This window comes from Pelophylax lessonae (genome assembly GCF_965119305.1).
Source record: "Pelophylax lessonae genome assembly, chromosome: 13".
Lineage (NCBI taxonomy): Eukaryota > Metazoa > Chordata > Amphibia > Anura > Ranidae > Pelophylax > Pelophylax lessonae.
In genome coordinates this window covers 134,620,274-134,641,655 of record NC_138780.1, presented here as the reverse complement: position 1 = coordinate 134,641,655, position 21,382 = coordinate 134,620,274, and the positions used below count along the sequence as shown (strand labels likewise).

At 40.6% G+C, this 21,382-nt stretch overlaps 1 protein-coding gene across 5 annotated transcripts in view; it reads left to right on the top strand.

The window, feature by feature from the left end:
• Positions 1-21,382, top strand: part of MAPKBP1 (mitogen-activated protein kinase binding protein 1) — a 288,826-nt gene that overhangs the window by 232,700 nt on the left and 34,744 nt on the right. For all 5 annotated transcript variants that reach the window (XM_082275307.1, XM_082275308.1, XM_082275306.1 and 2 more), the window contains exons 15-23: positions 2,198-2,268; positions 4,662-4,786; positions 5,645-5,720; positions 7,944-8,055; positions 8,347-8,410; positions 8,601-8,723; positions 15,765-15,859; positions 17,004-17,071; positions 20,757-20,960. In XM_082275307.1, the coding sequence (XP_082131433.1) occupies positions 2,198-2,268; positions 4,662-4,786; positions 5,645-5,720; positions 7,944-8,055; positions 8,347-8,410; positions 8,601-8,723; positions 15,765-15,859; positions 17,004-17,071; positions 20,757-20,960 (938 nt within the window). The remainder of the gene's footprint in view (positions 1-2,197; positions 2,269-4,661; positions 4,787-5,644; positions 5,721-7,943; positions 8,056-8,346; positions 8,411-8,600; positions 8,724-15,764; positions 15,860-17,003; positions 17,072-20,756; positions 20,961-21,382) is intronic.

Below are 21,382 nucleotides of genomic sequence, written 5' to 3'. Positions count from 1 at the left end.
TAACTTTAAGCTTTAGCATTGTTGGGGCTCGTCTTCTTTTGTGGTTGGGTGGTAAATATGTATGGTTGAGCCGTGTATGCCTGTCACAATAGGATGAGCAGCTGTGTCCATGCAGCTGCTGAGTTCTCATAGGCATAAATAGGCTGCCTGTGCACAGCACCTGCTGGATAAGGACTCCTAAACGACCCATTCATTTTGTACTGGCCTCAATGCCCATGTGAACAAGCTTGTAAATATTACACTTACATACACTGAGACCATGGCACCCTGTCTATTCAGGGCAAAGTGACAATGTCTACAGAGGCCCCAGTGACCAACTGATACTTTGTCAGCACTCCCTAACTGCTCTTTCCACGTCCACTGACAATACCTGGTGCTTCTAGGTATGGGGGACACGTGACTGCCTCCCATGTGAGTGCTTTGATGTATTCGCCAATCACAGAAAGGCTGATGTTACTACTGCCCCTTATGTCTAACACTGGGGATTTTAGAGCTGACTGTGAGGAAAGAGTCGCAGAGTAGCAAATGGCAAGGTATATATTAGTGGGTCAGAAGGTGAGCCCTTTGTAAAACTTAAAGCCAGACTCTGGACAGATAAATTATCCCTTGCAGTAGGCTTGTGCCTGCATGGCAATGGTTAATAGCGTGTTTTGTCTAGGGGAGCAAAGAAAACGTTTTTCTTACCTGATCATCCATGATCTGGCAGTGGAATGTCCCTTGGTGTCCTCACATCCAGAGCAGGGCTATGCACCCTGCTCTGGTCTTGATGACGTCAGGATCCTAGACCACTAGACCGTGTGGGTGCAGAAGCTGTAAGGGCTGGTCTTGCTGTGGGAAGGAGTGGAGGATCAGCTAAATAGATCTCCTTTTGATTGTTCCCCTAGACATAAACGAGCAATTAACCCTTGCAGTGTGACACAGCCCAACTGCAAGGCATCATTTGCCAAGAGTTAGGCATTAACTTTTTTTTTTTTTTTTTTTTTTTTTGCAGATGGGATGGAGCCTATGTCAATTTTCTTTTAATTTGTTTAAGTTGTTTAGAGCTTAACAACTTTATTGTTGTCTACGTTGGAAATTTGTTTGGATTTCCTGTCCTAGTGACAATGTTTAGAACAGGACAAGAAGTCTCGCAGACAGCAGCCTACCTTTATAAGTATAAATAGATAGGTGGGGGGGGGGGGGGGGGGGAAGACTCTGTACTGAAAGATAACAAGGCACTATCCCCAAAAAGCATACATTGAACAGTGAGACCCCACCGCTCTTCAGTTAGAAGAGATGGTGGGAAAAAGGGGATTTTAAAGTGCCCACCTTATCATAAAGCAATTGCCAATAATGCAATGATCCACAAATTCATAAAAACATAATTTAATTTATTAATACATCAAATGTTTAAAAAACATAGATTTTCAATGTAATGTGAACATTATAACAGACAGGATTATCCCATATAGGAGAGCACGTAGAAAGGAACATTTGGATCTGGATCAATGCGTTTCGCCCGAATCTAGGGCTTCTTCAGGATCCACGTATCTGACAAAGATATGATTCAATATCTGCCTCAAAAAGCCATGATCACAACCGAAACGAATATATTCACAAATGTGTAAAAATCTTTTAAAATCATGTGAGGATGGACCAGTGGGTGACCACCATCCCTCAGACAACGATGACCAAGGGTTTAAGCCCACTCCATGGTTAGGTAAAGGCAGTTCAAAAGGCTGCCATCCAAGGGAAGCTCCAGATATATATTGTCCACAAATTCACAGTAACCAGGTTTGATTCAAAATAATAATCAGACTGAGAGGGGAAAAAAGAGAGCCAATCCCAAATACCCGTGATCAACAAAAAGAATCAAACCACTGTGGCAGCCTCCAAACAACAACAGCCTTATCAAATCATCTCATTTTGATGGAACCTTTTTTTTACTTTAGCAAAGTTTGTTTCATGGATAGCATCAGTAGCTCACAAACTGATATAACTAGTTTCCTGGCACTGCTTATTAAAGCATAGTTCCATTGTACTGTACAGTGTAAGGGAGATTCAAATTTTTGAGTGATATCACATTTACCTGGGGGGGGGGGGCGCCATATTTGCAGTAAAATGTAGGGTTTTGCATGCAAGCTCCACAAAGTGCCACAATTCTTTATAATGTAACCCTCATGTCCAGTGCAAACCACTTTAAATGTTACTTTTCTAGCTAATGATGGCAAAGTACGGATGATCAGCTGTGGAGCCGATAAGAGCATGTATTTCCGCACTGCTGAACAGGTATGTGAATCCCGATATCGTTACACAAGTGCAGTAGTAACAAGTGCAAACAACTCATCCATGACCAAATGCAGTAAAAGGTCTATAAACCTTGTCCAATTATTAAACCAGATCCTCTGACGCTTTGATGAGTCATACGAATGCTAATCGTTTTTTGTAGCTGTTTTGTGGCTCTTTTAACAATTCTATTACATGCACTCTTTTAAATTTTATGTATGATGTGTATTTTGTTTGTGGATGCAATAAAAAATTGCTGCACCACCCCCCTCATCTCATTGCAAAGACATCCTTCTAGCGTGCCTCTTTTTTTATAGAATACATTCTAATATCCTCCAATCCCTTGTTTTTCTGCTTTAGTCTTCGGTGCATTTTTTATTATATTTCTTGGTAGCATCACAGGTCTGTTAAGTATGAGTTTGATACCACAGTACCTTAAGCCCATATGGCCATATTGATGCTGCAAAGTCCACAGGGAGTCGCCACTGCAAACTTTGAGAGGCATAATAGACAGCCCCTCCGTAGGAATGAATGGTAATTTCTACATGCATTAACAGAAGAAGCAAGGAACTGCCTGTAGAGTTTTCAGTGGCAGTTATGCTCCTCCATGTGGCTCACAGAGCATGGATCTCACAGGAGTGTTAACTTGTTGATAGAAGACTTAAGCTGACCATAGATTAATTGAAATTCAGCTGGTTCGGTAGGGACCGGTAAAATTTCAAACCATCTATGGCTGTTTTTTTTGTAAGAAGTCGATCTAATGATCACTTTTCACAAATAAGCTTGTTGGAAAATGTTTGTCCGATCAGCTCTGCAGCAAAGATCAGTGTTTTCTGAGAGCGGAAGAGTCCCTGTTGTCAGAATACAATAGCACAGAGGGGAGGATTCCTCCAAACAACTTACATGTGTGAATGAGGGAATCCATTCAGCTTTAGGCTGGCCATAGATCATTCATTTTTTTGATCAGCCAGTGGGCTGAATAAAAAAAAAATGGGCTTTTCTCACCCACCTACACATGCAAGGTGGATGGAGTAATCTTCCCTACTGTGCCATTGTATATTGACAGCGGGACTAGTCTGTGATCAACAAAAGTTTTCCAACAGTCCTGCTGGTTATGTCTGTGAAACCATGTATAATCAGCGCAATATTACAAAGATTATGTGCAAAAATTCAGTGTAAAAATAATATACAATGGCCTTAAACCGAGGCCAATTGGTGCCCACACCTATCAGAGTGTATCCACCTATAATGCTCAAAACAAAACAACATATACCATAATCCATGTAGCACAACCCATATACAATGAAAATATTGCAAAACAATGATAAACAAAGTCCCAGTGTACAATATTCACTGCTGGGCAAAGTGACAGTTCAAAATGGTAATCTAAAAATTGTGATCCAGTGAATTAAGACGTCTCATAGGGTGCCACTGGCATCTTAATAGGCGATTGTGACTCTGTAGGTGGGGGGGTCATTATCTGGAAGTGAGCAGGCATTTCAGCCATAGTTGGTGGTCTCCGAATTCACTGCATCACAATAATTTTTGGATTACCATTTTGAACTGTCACTTTGAGTTGTACAGCGGTGAATATTATACAAAGGGACTTTGTTTATCATTGTTTTTCAATATTTCGATTGTATTTATATGGTTGCTCTACACTGATTATGGTATATGCTGCTTGTTAGATCGACTTCTGTTGAGCGAGAATGGCCATAGACTGATCAACATTCAACCAGTACTTGCTGAACCGGCCACATTTTAATTTTGAGCTTTAGAGGGTGGTTGGAATCCCTGGGGGTGGGGGGGGGGGGGGTTGAGCTGGAAAGAATATAAGAAAGTAGCTCTCCTTTAGTTCATGTGTCCTTAAAGCGTTTGTTACCCCAACATTTCATATTTCTGATATGTGCATTCTGTACCATGTACTTGTATGAAAGGTATCCTGTTCTCTTTGAATTGCTTGCTTTGTGTGAAATCCCTGGTGGTCCTGTCAGTCCCTCTGCCTTCCTATTAACAACTGACCACACTAAACAGGAGAACACACCTTTGTCAGTTCTCTAGCTATGCTGGGAACTCAGCCTGCTCTGCTCCAATGATCAGACTTGTCCTGATAAGCCCTCCTGCACAGCCTTTCACTGGGAAGATCAGTGGCTGTTACTTCTTCTCCCTCTAACCTTTATGCAGCTGGGAACAGAACAGAGGGAATGTGATCACATACAAAAAAGGGGAAAAAAGGTATTTATAATGTTTTTTATATCTATACACAAATGTTTTGCCTTTCATTTCTATTTTAAATGGAAAGGGTGGTTTTACAAGGTGATTGTTTACAATCACTTTAAGAAAAACCTGTCTTTTTCAGCATTTTACGGTTTGGTAATTGTGAATCTTATTTTCAGACAGGAGACGGGTCTATCCATTTCACTCGCACACACCACATAGTACGTAAAACAACCCTGTATGATATGGATGTAGATCCTGGCCTTAAGTATGCAGCCATTGGCTGCCAAGACAGAAATATCAGGTAAGGTTTAACTTTTGTATTTAATTTTGTGTTTTCATATGCAAAATATCTTGAAAGATCAGAGTAAGATTTAAATGAAACTGCTCTGGCTTGTTATTGTAGAATAGTACAGACATAACTATTGCTTTCATTGTCACAACTACTAGTTGAACCGCAGAGGTGTCTTCATTGATCTGACACCAGTAAGGCTGGCCATATATAGTTTTTTTCTTTTCCTGCAACCACGCATTTAAACACCAGCAGGCTGGTTGTACCCAAGTTGATGGATCAGCTTTGGTACATTTAGCCTGCCCGTACATGGTTGGAACCTCGCCTGTCCCAGTTCCTCTCTCCTCATTGGCACAGCAGCGAAAACCATTGGCGCTCACTGCTGTCAATCACAGCCAGTGAGCCACAAAGGAGCTAACAGAGTGGGCGGGGCAGAGCCACGACTGTCTGTCTTATGGGCTCACAGAGCGGGGCTCGGGAGACAGCATGCACCAGTGCCCCCATAGTAAGTGGCTTGCTAATGGGGGCAATGGTCAAGGGGGAGTAGCAAGGAGCGCGAGCGAAGATCTGAGAAAAAAAGGATCAGGGTTGTTGTATGCAAAACCATTGCACGGGGCAGATAAGTTATTTAAAAAAATTAATTAATTAATTAACCTTTAATATCACTTTAATATCTGGCTGCTTTGTATTCCTGCCCTTTGCCTATTGTATTTTCCTTTGCTCTTTTTATTTAATATCCCTTCTAGTGTTCTAACATTTTAATCTCACCTTAATTAGTCTAATATTTATCCAACTCCTAAGATACTTGATCTATTTTTTGAATACCAATGTTAAATAGTCCTTTTGTGACCCTCTTGTTTTGTGCTTTAGGATTTTTAACATCAGCAGTGGGAAGCAGAAGAAGCTGTACAAAGGCTCACAAAGTGAAGATGGGACTCTTATTAAAGTAAGTATATCCTGCTGGTCACTGGATATTAATTCCCATCAGATTATCGGACCTATTCATACCCTTATGTCCATCATATCCTGGCTATTCTCTCCAGTAGATAGGTGCTGAAATGCATACAGGAAGCAAAGCCTATATACCAAACTATTTTGTTTTTAATACTGTCATTCCTCTGTAGTGCCAGTCAAGTCACCCTGCTTAGGGCTCATTCAGATAGCCATATGCATTTAGACAGCAAGTTTCTGCATACACGCATTCCTGACTATTAATAATATCCTGCATATGATCAGGCAATGCATTTATGTAGTTTAAAAAAAAATAGTATCTCCCCAATTTTTCCCATTCAGAATAGTCAAGGTCCTTGAAACCTTGTCAGTTATGCCATTTTCACTGATTCTGCAAGACTGCTGACTCAGCTTTTTATCTTGTCTGAAAGTCGTTATATTACCTTCTGTAATTATACCATTTTCCAAACTTGAAGTCTTTCGGGAATTAAGCTGCTTATTATTGGGAAGATATAAAACTAATTGTATTTAAATTGTTCCCAATATGAACTAGCTCATTGCAACAAACATTTTTGTATGTCCAAGCTATTTCTTTGCCCAGAATCCATGTATGATGCTTCTGTCCAGGGACTGTACGTGTACTGACCAAGTATGAAAGCGTTAAGTGGATTTTCCAGGACAGTCATAGATTTTTTGGCTTCTTGTTTGGTAGTAAATGCTAATCCAGCATTATTTACTGCTGACATTAAAGCACAGTCAGCAAACTGGACACAGATCTGCAGGGAATTTCAAGCTCTAGTAATGATTTTTTTCCATGATAGCTGTGCATTGCATGCGGTGTGTATGTGTACATCATTTTCTCTCTCTCTTTCTCCATCCATCTCTGTTTCATTGACTTATCGCTGTCACTGGTGCTTTTTCATCTTAGTTACTCATGCTTTATTTGGAATTTTGAGTGTTATTGTCCCGTTGAAAAAAGGGGTGAAAGTGATTAAATCAGTCAGAAACTGAATGTACATCTGGCTCTAGAATGTTTAGTATTGTTCAAAGAAAACCTTTGAAAACAGAGATATAGGTGCTGACTTTTTTTCTTAATAGCAGGCTCCAGGGCTGGCAGGTGTTTAGTCTTTTCTGCCTACATACTTGTTTCCTGACAAACCTGAAATCTGCAGTTCACAATCATAGCTTCTGTATTTTTACTCGCACATGTTCACTTTAAGCTTAGTTTTAGATTCCAAGAAATAATCTGACTACCAATGACATGGTCAAGTTGGAATGTTGTGTCTCATTGTGGATTTATTGCTTGTTTTTTGGCCAGCATTGATTTGATGGACTTTTTTTTCCTTTACTTTGCACATCCGTATGTCCACTTATATGTAATGTATGTGTGTGTTTAACAGGCTGACTGACTCATTTATGATCTAGTAGTCCTGTACTGGTCTGAATCAGGTTCCTCAGAATAAGTAAGAGGCCTTGCCTCTGCACCATAAAGAAGCTCCGCTACTCATTGGTTTTTGTTATACATTTTTTGAATACAGTGTTATGTCCTTGTTCCCCTAGCTTTAAAAAGCCATCACAAGGGTGCTGGGTGGTTATGTTCTCTATGCCCTCATTGGCTCATTATGTTCTCTATGCCCTCATTGGCTCTCCTTACCAAGGTGGTGGTAATCGTTTAGGTACACCATGTCCCTAAAGGATGAAGGTTATTAACCTTCATGCATTCTATGCATGAAGGTAAAAAAAACCTTCAGTATGCAGCTCCACCTGCAGCCCCCTAATACTTACATGAGCCCAATCACAATTCAGTGATGTTTATGCAATCCAGCGATGTGGCTGCTCTCCTGGGTCTCTGCCCCCTCATTGGCTGAGGGACAGCAGCGGGAGCCAATGATGGCCAGTGAGGAAGGAGTGAGGCTGAGACCTGTTCTATGTGTCTTTTGGACACACAGAGCGGGTCTTGGAAGCGAGCACACACTAGTGCCCCCATAGCAAGCGGCTTGCTGTTAGGACATTTGGAGAAGAGGCGGAGCCAGGAGTGCTGGCAGAGGACCCAAGGAGAGGAGGAACAGGGCTGCTCTGTGCAAAGCCATTACGCAGAGCAGGTAAGTAGAACATGTTTTTTATTTTAAAAAAAAAATCACATACACCCCACAAATCTTTTTCTGTAGCTGGGTTTTTTGGCAGGTTTTTTTAACTGCAATCTTCTAAATTCCTCCAGGTTCAGACTGACCCATCTGGACTTTACATTGCTACTAGCTGTTCCGACAAAAACCTATCAATCTTTGACTTCTTTACCGGAGAATGTGTGGCCACCATGTTTGGACATTCAGGTAATAACTTTTCCATATATTTAATCTCTTCCTATCCATAGTGCATATAAATAGGTCATTTTAGTGCAGGTGCATGAAAAATGTCCTCTTTTTAGAGCCACCAGCTGATACCTTGCATGGCTGATAGTTCTCAGTCCCAGGTGTCACTGATAAGGGGGAAATCAATACTAAATCTGCCTAAAAATGTGAATTGCAAAACTGCTTTAATTTTCCATTTTCGTTTTAACTTGAATAATAAATCTGTAATGCATGCAGTTATGTCAACTAAACTGTTTATAATTTTTTTCACAGAGATTGTGACTGGAATGAAATTCACCAATGACTGCAAGCACCTTATATCTGTGTCTGGAGACAGGTATGGAGGTCTTTGGGATTACATACATAGTGCCTTTGTACAAATTGTCTTTTAGCTGGGAATCTTTTGTATTTGGGGCCCCCAAAAAGGCATGCTGACACTTGGGGTCAATGTATTTAAAAACACTGACATAGATTAAAGGTATGCTTTACTTTGTCACTTAAAGCCCATTAATGGTTTATTTCTGCAGCTGCATTTTCATTTGGCGCCTCAGCTCTGAGATGACCATCAGTATGCGCCAAAGACTGCCTGAAATGAGACAGCGTGGAAAGGTCGTAGAAAAAGCGACACCCCACAAGACAACTAATGCACGGTATGGGACAGCAACTGGAAGATTTGCTACTTTGGATATTATACTTGAATGTTTTTGCTAGCTTGCATTCTTATTCAATTTTCCAATTTTTAAGTAAAATGGAAATTAGTAGTTTGTCCTATTTAACAGGTTCGTTTCCAATTTTCTCAATCTAAAATACCACGGACCTGTGTAGCACAATATAAATGTGACAAAAATATATATAGATATAGAGATTTAGAGATATATTTATAGAGGTAGAGAGATGTATACACACACACACACTCCTTAAAAAAATTAAAGAACTCTTTGAAAACCAATCAGATCTCAGTGGGGAAAAATATCATGCTCGATATCTATACGGATATAAACTGGATAATGTTTTGGGAAAGAAAAGATGCCACATCTTGAAAATTGAAACCTACAGAGGGTTGAATTAAAGGACACCCCCAAAATCAAAGTGAAAAAATTATGCAGCAGACTAGTCCATTTTGCTGAAATTTAATTGCAGCAACTCAAAGCGGTAGTCAATAGTTTGTTTAGCCCCCACGTGCTTGTATGTATGCCTGACATCGATGGGGCTTGCTCCTAATGAGACGAAGGGTGGTGTCCTGGGGTATTTCCTCCCAGATCTGGACCAGGGCATCACTGAGCTCCTGAATAGACTTGCAACCTGGTGGCGTCGGATGGACCGAAACATAATGTTTCAGATGCGTTCTATTGGATTTAGGTCAGGCGAGTGTGGGGGCCATTCGATGGTATCAATTTCTTCATTCTCCAGGAACTGGCTGCATACTCTCATAAGACCGGTCATTGTCGTGCACCTGGATTAACCCAGAATCCACTGCACCAGCATAGGGTTTGACAATGAGTCCAAGGAGTTCATCCCGATTCCCAGTGGCAGTCAGGGTGCCATTGTCTAGTGTGTAGAGGTCTGTGTGTCCCTCCACGTATATGCCTCCACAAACCATCACTGACCCACCACCAAACTGGTCATGCTGAACGATGTTACAGGCAGGGTAACGTTCTCCACGGCTTCACCAGACCCTTTCACATCTGTCACATGTGCTCAGGGTTAACCTGCTCTCATCTGTGAAAAGCACAGAGTGCCAGTGGTCGACCTGCCAATTCTGGTATTCAATGGCAAATGCCAATCGAGTTCCACGGTGCCAGACAGTGAGCACAGGGCCCACTAAGAGGACATTGGGCCCTCAGGCCACCCTCATAAAGTCTGTTTCTGATTGTTTGGTCAGAGACATTCAGACAAGTTGCCTGCTGGAGGTCATTTTGTAGGGCTCTGACAATGCTCATCCTTTTCCTATTTGCACAAAGGAACAGATATCGGTCCTGCTGATGGGTTAAGGACCTTCTAAGGCCCTGTCCCGCCTTCCTAGAGTAACTGCCTGTCTCCTGGAAAATCAACCAATGCTCTTGAGACTGTGCTGGGAGACACAGCAAACCTTCTGACAATGGCACATCAATTGATGTGCCTACCTGGAGGAGTTGGAATGCAAAACTAGTGAAAACCAGTCCGAAAAGATGAGTAGGGAAAAAATTTCAGTGGCCTCCACCTGTTAAACCATTCCTGTTTTGAGGGTTGTCTCATTGTTGCCCATCTAGTGCACCTGTTGTTAATTTCATTAACACCAAAGCAGATGAAACTAATTGGCAACCTACTCTGCTACTTAGCTGACCAGAATATCATCCCAGTAGTTTAACTGACTTGATGCTATACTCTAAAAAGTGTTCCTTTAATTAGTTTTAAGCAAGATAGATAGATAGACACAGTACGGTTGATTTACTAAAACCGGTGAGTGTAAAATCTGGTGCAGCTGTGCATGGTAGCCAATCAGCTTCTAACTTCAGCTTGTTAAACTAAGCTTTGGCAAAAATATTTGGAAGCTGATTGGTTTCTATGCAGAGCTTAACCAGATTTTGCACTCTCCAGTTTTAGTAAATAAACCGCAATATATATGTGCACGATAATAGACAAAAATGACAGGGACCTGACAGAAGAAGAGATATAGCAGAGATGGCAAGAATACACAGAAGAATTATACTAAAAACATCTGAATGTCCCATATAACCACGATGATGCAGTCACTGACCTTGAACCGGATATCCTGGAGAGTGAAGTCAAGTGGGCCTTAGAAAGCATTGCTAATAAATCCAGTGAAAGTGATGGTATCCCTGCTGAGTTATTTAAAATCCTAAAAGACGATGCTGTATAAGTGCTGCACTCAATATGCCAACAAATTTGGAAAACTCAACAATGGTCACAGGACTGGAAGAGGTCAGTTTATATTTTAATACCAAAGAAGGGCAGTGCCAAAAATTGTTCAAACTACCGTATGATTGCACTCCTCTCGCACGCTAGCAAGGTTATGCTGAAAATTCTACAAGCTACGCTTTAGCAGCATGTGAACCAAGAGCTACCACAAGTACAAGATGGATTTTGAAGAGGCAGAGGAACTAGAGATCAAATTGCCAACATTTGCTGGATCATGGACAAAGCAAGGGAGTTCCAGAAGAAAGTCTACTTCCGCTTTTATTGATTACAGTTAAGCCTTCGATTGTGTGGATCACAACAAGATGTGGCAAATACTGAAAGAAATGGGAATAGCAGACCACCTCACCTGTCTTCTGAAAAACCTGTATGCAGGTCAAGAAGCAACAGTTAGAACAGGACATGGAACAACTGACTGGCTCAAAATAGAGAAAGGAGTGCAGCAAGGATGTATATTGTCATCCTACTTATTTAACTTGTATGCAGAGTACATCATGCCGAATGCCAGGATCGACGAATCACAAGCCAGAAGTAAGATTGCAGGAACAAATATCAACAACTGGAGATAGGACGATACCACACTAATGGCAGAAAGGGAAGAAGAACTAAAGAGTCTCTTAATGAATGTGAAAGAGGAGAGTGCAAAAGCTGGCTTGAAATTGAACATTAAGAAAACTAAGATCATGGCAACTGGCCCCATCACTCCTTGGCAAATAGGAGAAGAAATGGAAACAGTGACAGATTTTATCTTCCTAGGCTCCAAGATCACTGCAGACGGTGATTCTAGCCATGAAACGAAGAGACACTTTCTTCTTGGGAGGAAAGAAATGACAAACAGACAACATTATAAAATGCAGAGATATCACCCTACCAACAACGTGCCATATAGTCAAAGCTATGGTATATCCAATAGTAACCGATGGTTGTGAAATTTGGACCATAAGGAAGGCTGAATGCCGAAGATTTAATGCTTTTAAACTATGATGTTAGAGAAGACTCTTGAAAGTCCCTTGGACAGCAAGAAGATTAAACCAGTCAATCCTGAATGAAATTAACTCTGAATATTCACTGGAAGGACAGATCATGAAGCTGAAACTCAAACACTTTGGCCATCTAATGCGAAGAGAGGACACATTGGAAAAGACCCTGATGCTGGGAAACATGGAAGGAAAAAGAAGAGGACAACAGAAAACAAGATGGATAGATAGCATCATGGAAACTTAGAACATGAAGTTAAGCAAGCTCCAGGAAGCAGTGGAGGACAGAAAAGCCTAGCGCCCTATGGTTCATTAGGTCCCGAAGAGTCGGACGAGACTAAACGACTGACAACAATGACATACAAACTATAATAAGAGCTGCCCGATGTCAGACAGAAATGAGCCTGACACTAGTAAAAAAAATCCTACCATAAACTAGGAACCGAACTGTGCTCTTATGAAAGTACATATAATCTAACCATGCGTCATCAAAAACAAAAAATATATGCAATTTGTGCTACACACTTAAGAGCCCATATTGAATATTCAAACATGGTGCCCAGTGCAGATAAATCCAAAAGTAATGAAAAGGTGACACCAAGGAAAATAGTGTTCTTCCTCTTCCCCAAACAGAAGCACACCGCATTCACCGGAAATATGTGACCCCTTTTCCGAAAGGAAGTTACAATACACTTAAAAGCATTCCCACCTGGCACATCTCATACACGACCATGGAATTCTTACTCAACTTTCTGTTTATCTACTCTGGCATTCTGTACACATGGATAAATGGACTCCACCATGTAATTAATAGCGCTCCTGCTCTGTGTATGGGTCATTCACAAAGGGAAAACATTAGAGGAACCTTTCATAGTGTACTATGTCCAAATCTATTAAAAAATATGTAAAAAATGCACTTGTATCAATAAAAAGTAATCAGGCATTCCATGGAAACTGAAAGCGCCAATTTGCACTCCACCTGTGCTCTAAAGACCGTAAGTGACGTGTCCCGGAAGTCCCGCCCAACATTTTTAATCAGCAAATGATAGGTGGACCCCTGATGATGTCTGACTAAAACTTTTTTTTTTTCTTTTTAGCTTTGGATAGAATGGAGAGGGATGAGAACACCTGTCAGTTTTTATTGCTGTCTGTGCCCATTATGGATATTTTCCATGGTTATGGATATTTTTCCTTTTTCCCATTATCATTGAAAGAAAATACATTTTGGGTTGTCCCCAGAAAAGTAATAGAGGGGAAATCTTCCAATAGAGACACTAGTTCTGGTGACCTGGAAGTCCCCAAGGGATTCCCTTAATCTGCAGGGAAGCATATTTGAGAATTCCCCTTGGGGTGGGACTTTGGAGGTCACTCAAAAGATATACAAAAAATTGTATTTAAATATATATTGGTTTTATTACAAAAATAATAGAAAGTGAGCATATACAAATAACATTGAAAGCTATTAAAATTACTGGCAAAACTGATATTGATGTGGGGGTGTGCAAATCACTCAACCAATTATTCCAAGCAAGATCCGACGTTTCAAGGTAAGAACCTCTTCTTCAGGGATTTTTTGGGGAATAATTTTATCTGTAAGTATTGAAGAAATATATCAAAGCAAACAAGCAGTTGTTGATAATAACAAAGTATTCATATAAACATGTTTTTGAGTATAAACATACGTTCATTTATAGAACAACATTGTAAGTAAAAACGTTATATACACTTACATGGTTGAAAGATGCATGGACACCACAATTGTTTTGCCATAGGTTAAAAACATGGAACATTAGCAACACCCACAGAGATCATCGTCAGCCTTGTCTATAGGTGGGAGGTTTGGTATTTGGAGTGGATCCAATAAAGAATATAGCATGTGGTGGAAGGTGTGCAGACCAGAGGGGGCCCAAATTGCTCCAGCTGGAGTCCAAATTGGCTCAACCAAGGGGGCGGGGGTCAGTCACAGTAATGCTGTAAATAGCAAGGAAATGCAATGAATAAAACGTAAAAGGTAAAAATAAAATCCAAAAATGTTTGTTTTGTCTGGGTACAACGTATAAAGAGTACAATGACACAGCAAAACCAAAAATATGCACGTATATACAAATACTGCATGTATAGGAGGCAATAGCTATTGCCTCCTATACATGCAGTATTTGTATATACGTGCATATTTTTGGTTTTGCTGTGTCATTGTACTCTTTATACGTTGTACCCAGACAAAACAAACATTTTTGGATTTTATTTTTACCTTTTACGTTTTATTCATTGCATTTCCTTGCTATTTACAGCATTACTGTGACTGACCCCCGCCCCCTTGGTTGAGCCAATTTGGACTCCAGCTGGAGCAATTTGGGCCCCCTCTGGTCTGCACACCTTCCACCACATGCTATATTCTTTATTGGATCCACTCCAAATACCAAACCTCCCACCTATAGACAAGGCTGACGATGATCTCTGTGGGTGTTGCTAATGTTCCATGTTTTTAACCTATGGCAAAACAATTGTGGTGTCCATGCATCTTTCAACCATGTAAGTGTATATAACGTTTTTACTTACAATGTTGTTCTATAAATGAACGTATGTTTATACTCAAAAACATGTTTATATGAATACTTTGTTATTATCAACAACTGCTTGTTTGCTTTGATATATTTCTTCAATACTTACAGATAAAATTATTCCCCAAAAAATCCCTGAAGAAGAGGTTCTTACCTTGAAACGTCGGATCTTGCTTGGAATAATTGGTTGAGTGATTTGCACACCCCCACATCAATATCAGTTTTGCCAGTAATTTTAATAGCTTTCAATGTTATTTGTATATGCTCACTTTCTATTATTTTTGTAATAAAACCAATATATATTTAAATACAATTTTTTGTATATCTTTTGAGTGACCTCCAAAGTCCCACCCCAAGGGGAATTCTCAAATATGCTTCTCATATCGGGATGTGGCACTCGTATTTAGGGACACAGTGAGAGCACACCTTCCATTTAATCTGCAGGGATTTCCTCTCACTTCCTGTTTGGCTATGAGACAGGAAGTGAAGGGAAATCTCCAAATGGGACACAGATAGTGAAAAACATCTGACAGGGATTATAACCCTCCTTTCCTCTATCCAAAATTAAAAAGAAAGCTTTATCTATACTTCTACTTTTATCTTCTCATAGAAACCACACTTAAAGTGGTTGTAAATCCTCACATACTGTATACCCAGTGAGGTGACTGGCCTCAGATGATACAAAGAGATGAAACAAATCTTCCTACATAAACTGTACCTGTTTATCTTCATTCTTCTCTTCTTTAGAGCTGTTTAAAGCATAGAAATTCTACAGCTTGTCTGAGCTTTCAGAAAGCAGGAGAAGCTGAAATTACACTCTGCAGAACTCTATGAAGGGAGCTTTGAGAGCTGATCGGAGGGAAGAGACACACACCCTTCATACAGGAACAGAGCTGAGATTGTCCATCACAGGCTGTGTGCTGGGAACCATCCCCTGTCGTCTTTTTAACTCTGTGTCAGGAAAATGTGTCAGAAGTGACTCATGCAGATTAAAATGACACTTTAATGCTCTGGATTGAGACAAGCACACACTATAGAAAGATATGTTTTGTTCATATTTCATGTCAGAGGTTTACAACCACTTTAAAGCAGACTTGGAGCAAGCCTTTCAATTATCTCATTATATTTTTTCTGATATTCATAGTATGTTTTTAACCTTTGCTGCAGATATACTGTAGTACATCTTCTAGTGGTAGCCTAGATATGTTGGGTAACTGGATTATTTTTAAATTCCCAGAAGAGAAACTATTGCAGTGATGTGTCCAGTTCCTGCACTGTCATCTGACAGCGACAAAGAAGGGATTGATGAAGGGAGCGATGAGGAGATCACAAGTAAGGCAATGAGTTTAATTCAGTTAGGCCATGTCATGTTACGTTTCCCTTATATTATTTTCTAGGGTTGCGGTTAGCCTATCAAATACCTAGACTGCAGCACCAGTGAATTCTCTGAAAACTAGGAAGTAACAATGTTATAGTGGAAAAGTGCGCTGTCTCTCGTAATGCACAGTGATCAATGCTATAGCAATACATACAATCAATTGTGACACATATAGTGGTGTGTGTTTAAAAATGAAACTCATCTCCACTCTGCGATAATAAACATATAAGTGCAGATAATATTTACATAAATATAAACAATGTTGGATTGATAAAGTGACAGATTAAGTCCTTTAAAAAAAAAATAAATAAAAAGGATCAAATGCGCATCTGGAATATCTCAGTTGTAAAGCCACCGTTCCTTATGGACCGGTGGAGCCAGCGGTGACGCTAGGATGCACAGACCACGCAGCAGGCGTCCATGCTGACATGGTAGTTTTCTAACATACAAGTTACTACTCTGTAAGTGCATTGTTTCATTAAAAGTTTTTGGTTTTAAATGATAATGCACTAAAAGGCCTCCCTATTGTTTTAACTCTGAACATTTTGTGAGCCGGGAACCTGAGATCTCTTGTGTCTTAGAGAGTGGTCCATATGGTGGCTTTACAGCCATATGCCAATTTGATCCTTTTGGATCGATGGGTTTAGTAAGCGGCCATTTCTTATCGCAAGGGCAGGGTGGTGATGCACCCAGCACTTTAAAGCAATATCTGTTTCACATCAAGGCACTATTTCATATTACAGTTAAAGGAACATTCGGTTGGCTTCACTTTTTTTTTTTTTTTTTTTTGTGAAAGGACTTATCTGTCACTTTATCAATATAACATTGTTTTATATTTATGTAAATATCATCTGCACTTATAGGTATATCTTTATTAGGTTTATCATCGCAGTTTGGTGATATGTTTCCTTTTTAAGTTTTCCTTGTTCTAATTTTATTGTCCTCTACTAACATACACTAAGGTTATAAAAGCATCCTGTGTCTTGAAATCTAAAAATTATAGTTTTTAATTAAGTGGAGAAAGGTTACATTTTCTCAGTATACAGCGTTTTAGACTTTATATTTCTAGTTTTTTTAATTATTAATTTAATGTTTTAGATTTGGAAAAGCCCCCAAATATTGCTGACTCATTTAAAAGAAGTGGATCTTACTGGGAAATGAAGAGGGTAAGTCTCCAGACTCTTAGTGTTAGCCATTATTTAAGTGGTAGATATAGTGGGATTTTGTGGTTGATTAAAAATTCATGATCAGTAGAATTGTGCTCATTGTATGAATAGCTTGTTCTGTAAGAATGTATTCGAAAGTGTTCAATTGGAGTGATCAGACAAACGCATGTGGTAAACTGTTCACAAAGCACATGAATAAATTCAGTTTTTGCTCTCGCGTTCCTTCCCTTTCGCTCTCTTCTTCTCTTTGCCTTCCCTCTGCCTTTTTCCACGCTATGTTTCAGTGTGTAAGCAACCAAAGGCAGAGTTTTATCTCCTTATGTCAAAGCTGCCCCTTAACTGTTGGGGTAAAGATCAGGAAGCCGCAAGAGATTTATAGATCCACAGAAATAATGAATAAAGCAGAACAGGGAGATGTTTGTACTTCTAGTTCTCAGGTAGAGCTTCTTTCCAGCAAACCATCAGGGGAACAGTGAGCAGCATAGTAGTCACATTATCAAATCCTGTGCCACTTTTAGTATACAGTGGGTACGGAAAGTATTCAGACCCCCTTACATTTTTCACTCTTTGTTATATTGCAGCCATTTGCTAAAATCATTTAAGTTCATTCTTCTTCCTCATGAATGTACACATAGCACCCCATACTGACAGAAAAACACAGAATTGTTGACATTGTTGCAGATTTTTTAAAAAAAGAAAAACTGAAATATCACATGGTCCTAAGTATTCAGACCCTTTGCTGTGACACTCCTATATATTTCCATTTCTTCTGATCATCCTTGAGATGGTTCTACACCTTCATTTGAGTCCAGCTGTGTTTGATTATACTGATTGGACTTAATTAGGAAAGCCACACACCTGTCTATATAAGACCTTCCAGATCACAATGCATGTCAGAGAAAATGAGAATCATGAGGTCAAAGGAACTGCCTGAAGAGCTCAGAGACAGAATTGTGGCAAGGCACAGATCTGGCCAAGGTTACAAAAAGATTTCTGCTGCACTTAAGGTTCCTAAGAGCACAGTGGCCTCCATAATCCTTAAATGGAAGACGTTTGGGACGACCAGAACCCTTCCTAGAGCTGGCCGTCCGGCCAAACTGAGCTATCGGGGGAGAAGAGCCTTGGTGAGAGAGGTAAAGAAGAACCCAAAGATCACTGTGGCTGAGCTCCAGAGATGCAGTCAGGAGATGGGAGAAAGTTGTAGAAAGTCAACCATCACTGCAGCCCTCCACCAGTCGGGGCTTTATGGCAGAGTGGCCCGACGGAAGCCTCTCCTCAGTGTAAGACACATGAAAGCCCGCATGGAGTTTGCTAAAAAACACCTGAAGGGCTCCAAGATGGTGAGAAATAAGATTCTCTGGTCTGATGAGACCAAAATAGAACTTTTTGGCCTTAATTCTAAGCGGTATGTGTGGAGAAAACCAGGCACTGCTCATCACCTGTCCAATACAGTCCCAACAGTGAAGCATGGTGGTGGCAGCATCATGCTGTAGGGGTGTTTTTCAGCTGCAGGGACAGGACGACTGGTTGCAATCGAGGGAAAGATGAATGCGGCCAAGTACAGGGATATCCTGGACAAAAACCTTCTACAGAGTGCTCTGGACCTCAGACTGGGCCGAAGGTTTACCTTCCAACAAGACAATGACCCTAAGCACACAGCTAAAATAACGAAGAAGTGGCTTCACAACAACTCCGTGACTGTTCTTGAATGGCCCAGCCAGAGCCCTGACTTAAACCCAATGAACATCTCTGGAGAGACCTAAAAATGGCTGTCCACCAACGTTTACCATCCAACCTGACAGAACTGGAAAGGATCTGCAAGGAGGAATGGCAGAGGATCCCCAAATCCAGGTGTGAAAGACTTGTTGCATCTTTCCCAAAAAGACTCCTGGCTGTATTAGATCAAAAGGGGGCTTCTACTAAATACTGAGCAAAGGGTCTGAATACTTAGGACCATGTGATATTTCAGTTTTTCTTTTTTAATAAATCTGCAACAATGTCAACAATTCTGTGTTTTTCTGTCAGTATGGGGTGCTATGTGTACATTCATGAGGAAGAAGAATGAACTTAAATGATTTTAGCAAATGGCTGCAATATAACAAAGAGTGAAAAATTTAAGGGGGTCTGAATACTTTCCGTACCCACTGTATGTTCTGCCAAAGTGTGGACGACATTACCAAATCTCACTCCTAATTTCATGAGACTAACTGTCAGAGGGGGCAGTGCCCAGATGATCTCTCACTGCAGAGATTAGAAGCTACAGAAAAAAAGCGCTTAAGCACAGTTACATGCTAGGAAATGTACTAGTTCTTGCTACTCCAGGAACTGATTTGCTTTTTAAAAAAATTGCTGGCTTAAATTTAACAAAGCTTTTAAGCGTTATCTCTTTTATTTATCATTTTTAGATTTTTGAGTATCGGGAATGTGGCTATTGCTATACTCCCGGCACTCTGCTATACAGCTGCTACACTGTCTCGCCCCTTCCTTCTGCACAGAACACATTGTATTTTGTGAATGGGCTAATTAAACACAAAGCCTTCCATGATTGGGCAAGAGGAAGGGATAGATAGGCAAAGTGGCTGCAAACGTCACTCAGTAAATACGTCCACAAAGTGGAATACACCTCATTGGACTTAACCCCCCTATAAGTCAGCACATGTTTAAAAGTGCAACAATTCCTGGAGTTCTTCCTGCCTTCTTTAGGTCTCTTTTAATTTACCCCACTAGCTTGTATGGTGCGTGTGTTATATTGTACCTACAGTGAATGTTTCTTTTATGGCTGCATATAATAGCAGTATATTGTATCTCATGCATTTTTATAGTAATTTGGTAATACACAAAAGTAGGGGTCGACCGATATCGTTTTTTCAGGGCTGATACTGATTTTTCAGCCACCTTTCAGGCCAATAGCCGAAATCAGGTGTCGGTATTCTGTACATTGAATGTTTTGAAAAATCAACACAATTATCATCACAAATCTGGTATAAACTGAACATGTTAATGTTTAATTCTTAAACATTAGGGCTCGTTTTTCACACCATACCTGCATGAAAACTGATGGGTGGCTGGCTGGCACCCTGCTGTGTGCTGGCTGGTACCTTGCGGTGTGCTGGCTGGCTGGCACCCTGCTGTGGGCTGGCTGGCTGGCACCCTGCTGTTGGTGGCTGTCTGGCACCCTGCTGAATGGCTGACACCCTGCTGTGGCTGGCTGGCTGGCACCCTGCTGTGGGTGGGTGGGTGACTGGCGCCCTGCTGTGGGTGGGTGGCTTGCTGGAACCCTGCTGTGGGTGGCTGGCTGGCATGTCCTCTCTGGTCCAGTTCCGCTGCTCCGTGGCGTGCATTGTCTGAGGCGAGGGGGTGGCGGTCTTTTCCCTATCCGGATAGAAGAAGCCTGCAGTGCACTGCAAACTCTCTGAGTCCTGGCTTCTTCTACCTGGGCCGATGACATAGTGGGTCCTGAAAAGATGGTCGCTGCGGCAGAGGGGGGTTAATATCGGTAAGGTTGTGCCCAATACCAATTATATAAAAAATTTGAATATCGGCCCCCAATAATTAGCCGTGCCGATAATCGGTCGACCCCTAAACAAAAGTAATATTGATAGTTTGATATGCAAGTCTTAAAATACAAATCAGCAAAATTGCTAAGTGCTTAAAAGTTGCTAGTAATTTTCTTTTCTATCTCAAGGGGAAGGAGGCTTGCATTGCCCAGCGTTCAGACTCTCTTGAAAAGACACGAAGACAGCGTGTCCGCTGGTCCCAGCCTGGAAACCTTGAAATGACAGTGAAGTCGATGCTTGATCTCCGCCAGCTGGAGTCTTTCTCTCCATCTGATGACCTTCTAGAGCACCATGAGGCAAAGTTACTTGATTCAAATGCACAGGCTAGTATGGTGATAAATGTGCACAGGTGTAGCACACATATTATAGTGCTGTGTTTGTAAATAGTAGGCAAGCTATCTTTAAAATGACATCTTAGAAAACTTTGTATCATGTACTATATTAAATTTAAAGGCAAAATTAATCTATTAGTCTTTAAAAAATTTTAAATGCCTTGTCTAAGCAAAGCGCCTCTTCTGCGCACCCTTCTGATCCAAGTTTTACTTTGTTTTCTAGGACTTTATCATTTTGAAAATGTCCTTGCCTTTCCCCCTTTTTCTTCTTAACCCTCCTCTTGTGTTAGGGTCAGAACCGACCCGTTTTCAGGTTTTGAATGTCTATAAGTATCACATAAATTTGTTTATTGCATCAAGATTTTTTTTACTTTGTCAGGAACCTCTATTTAAACAATGTAATAGAAAAATAATCCTTTTCA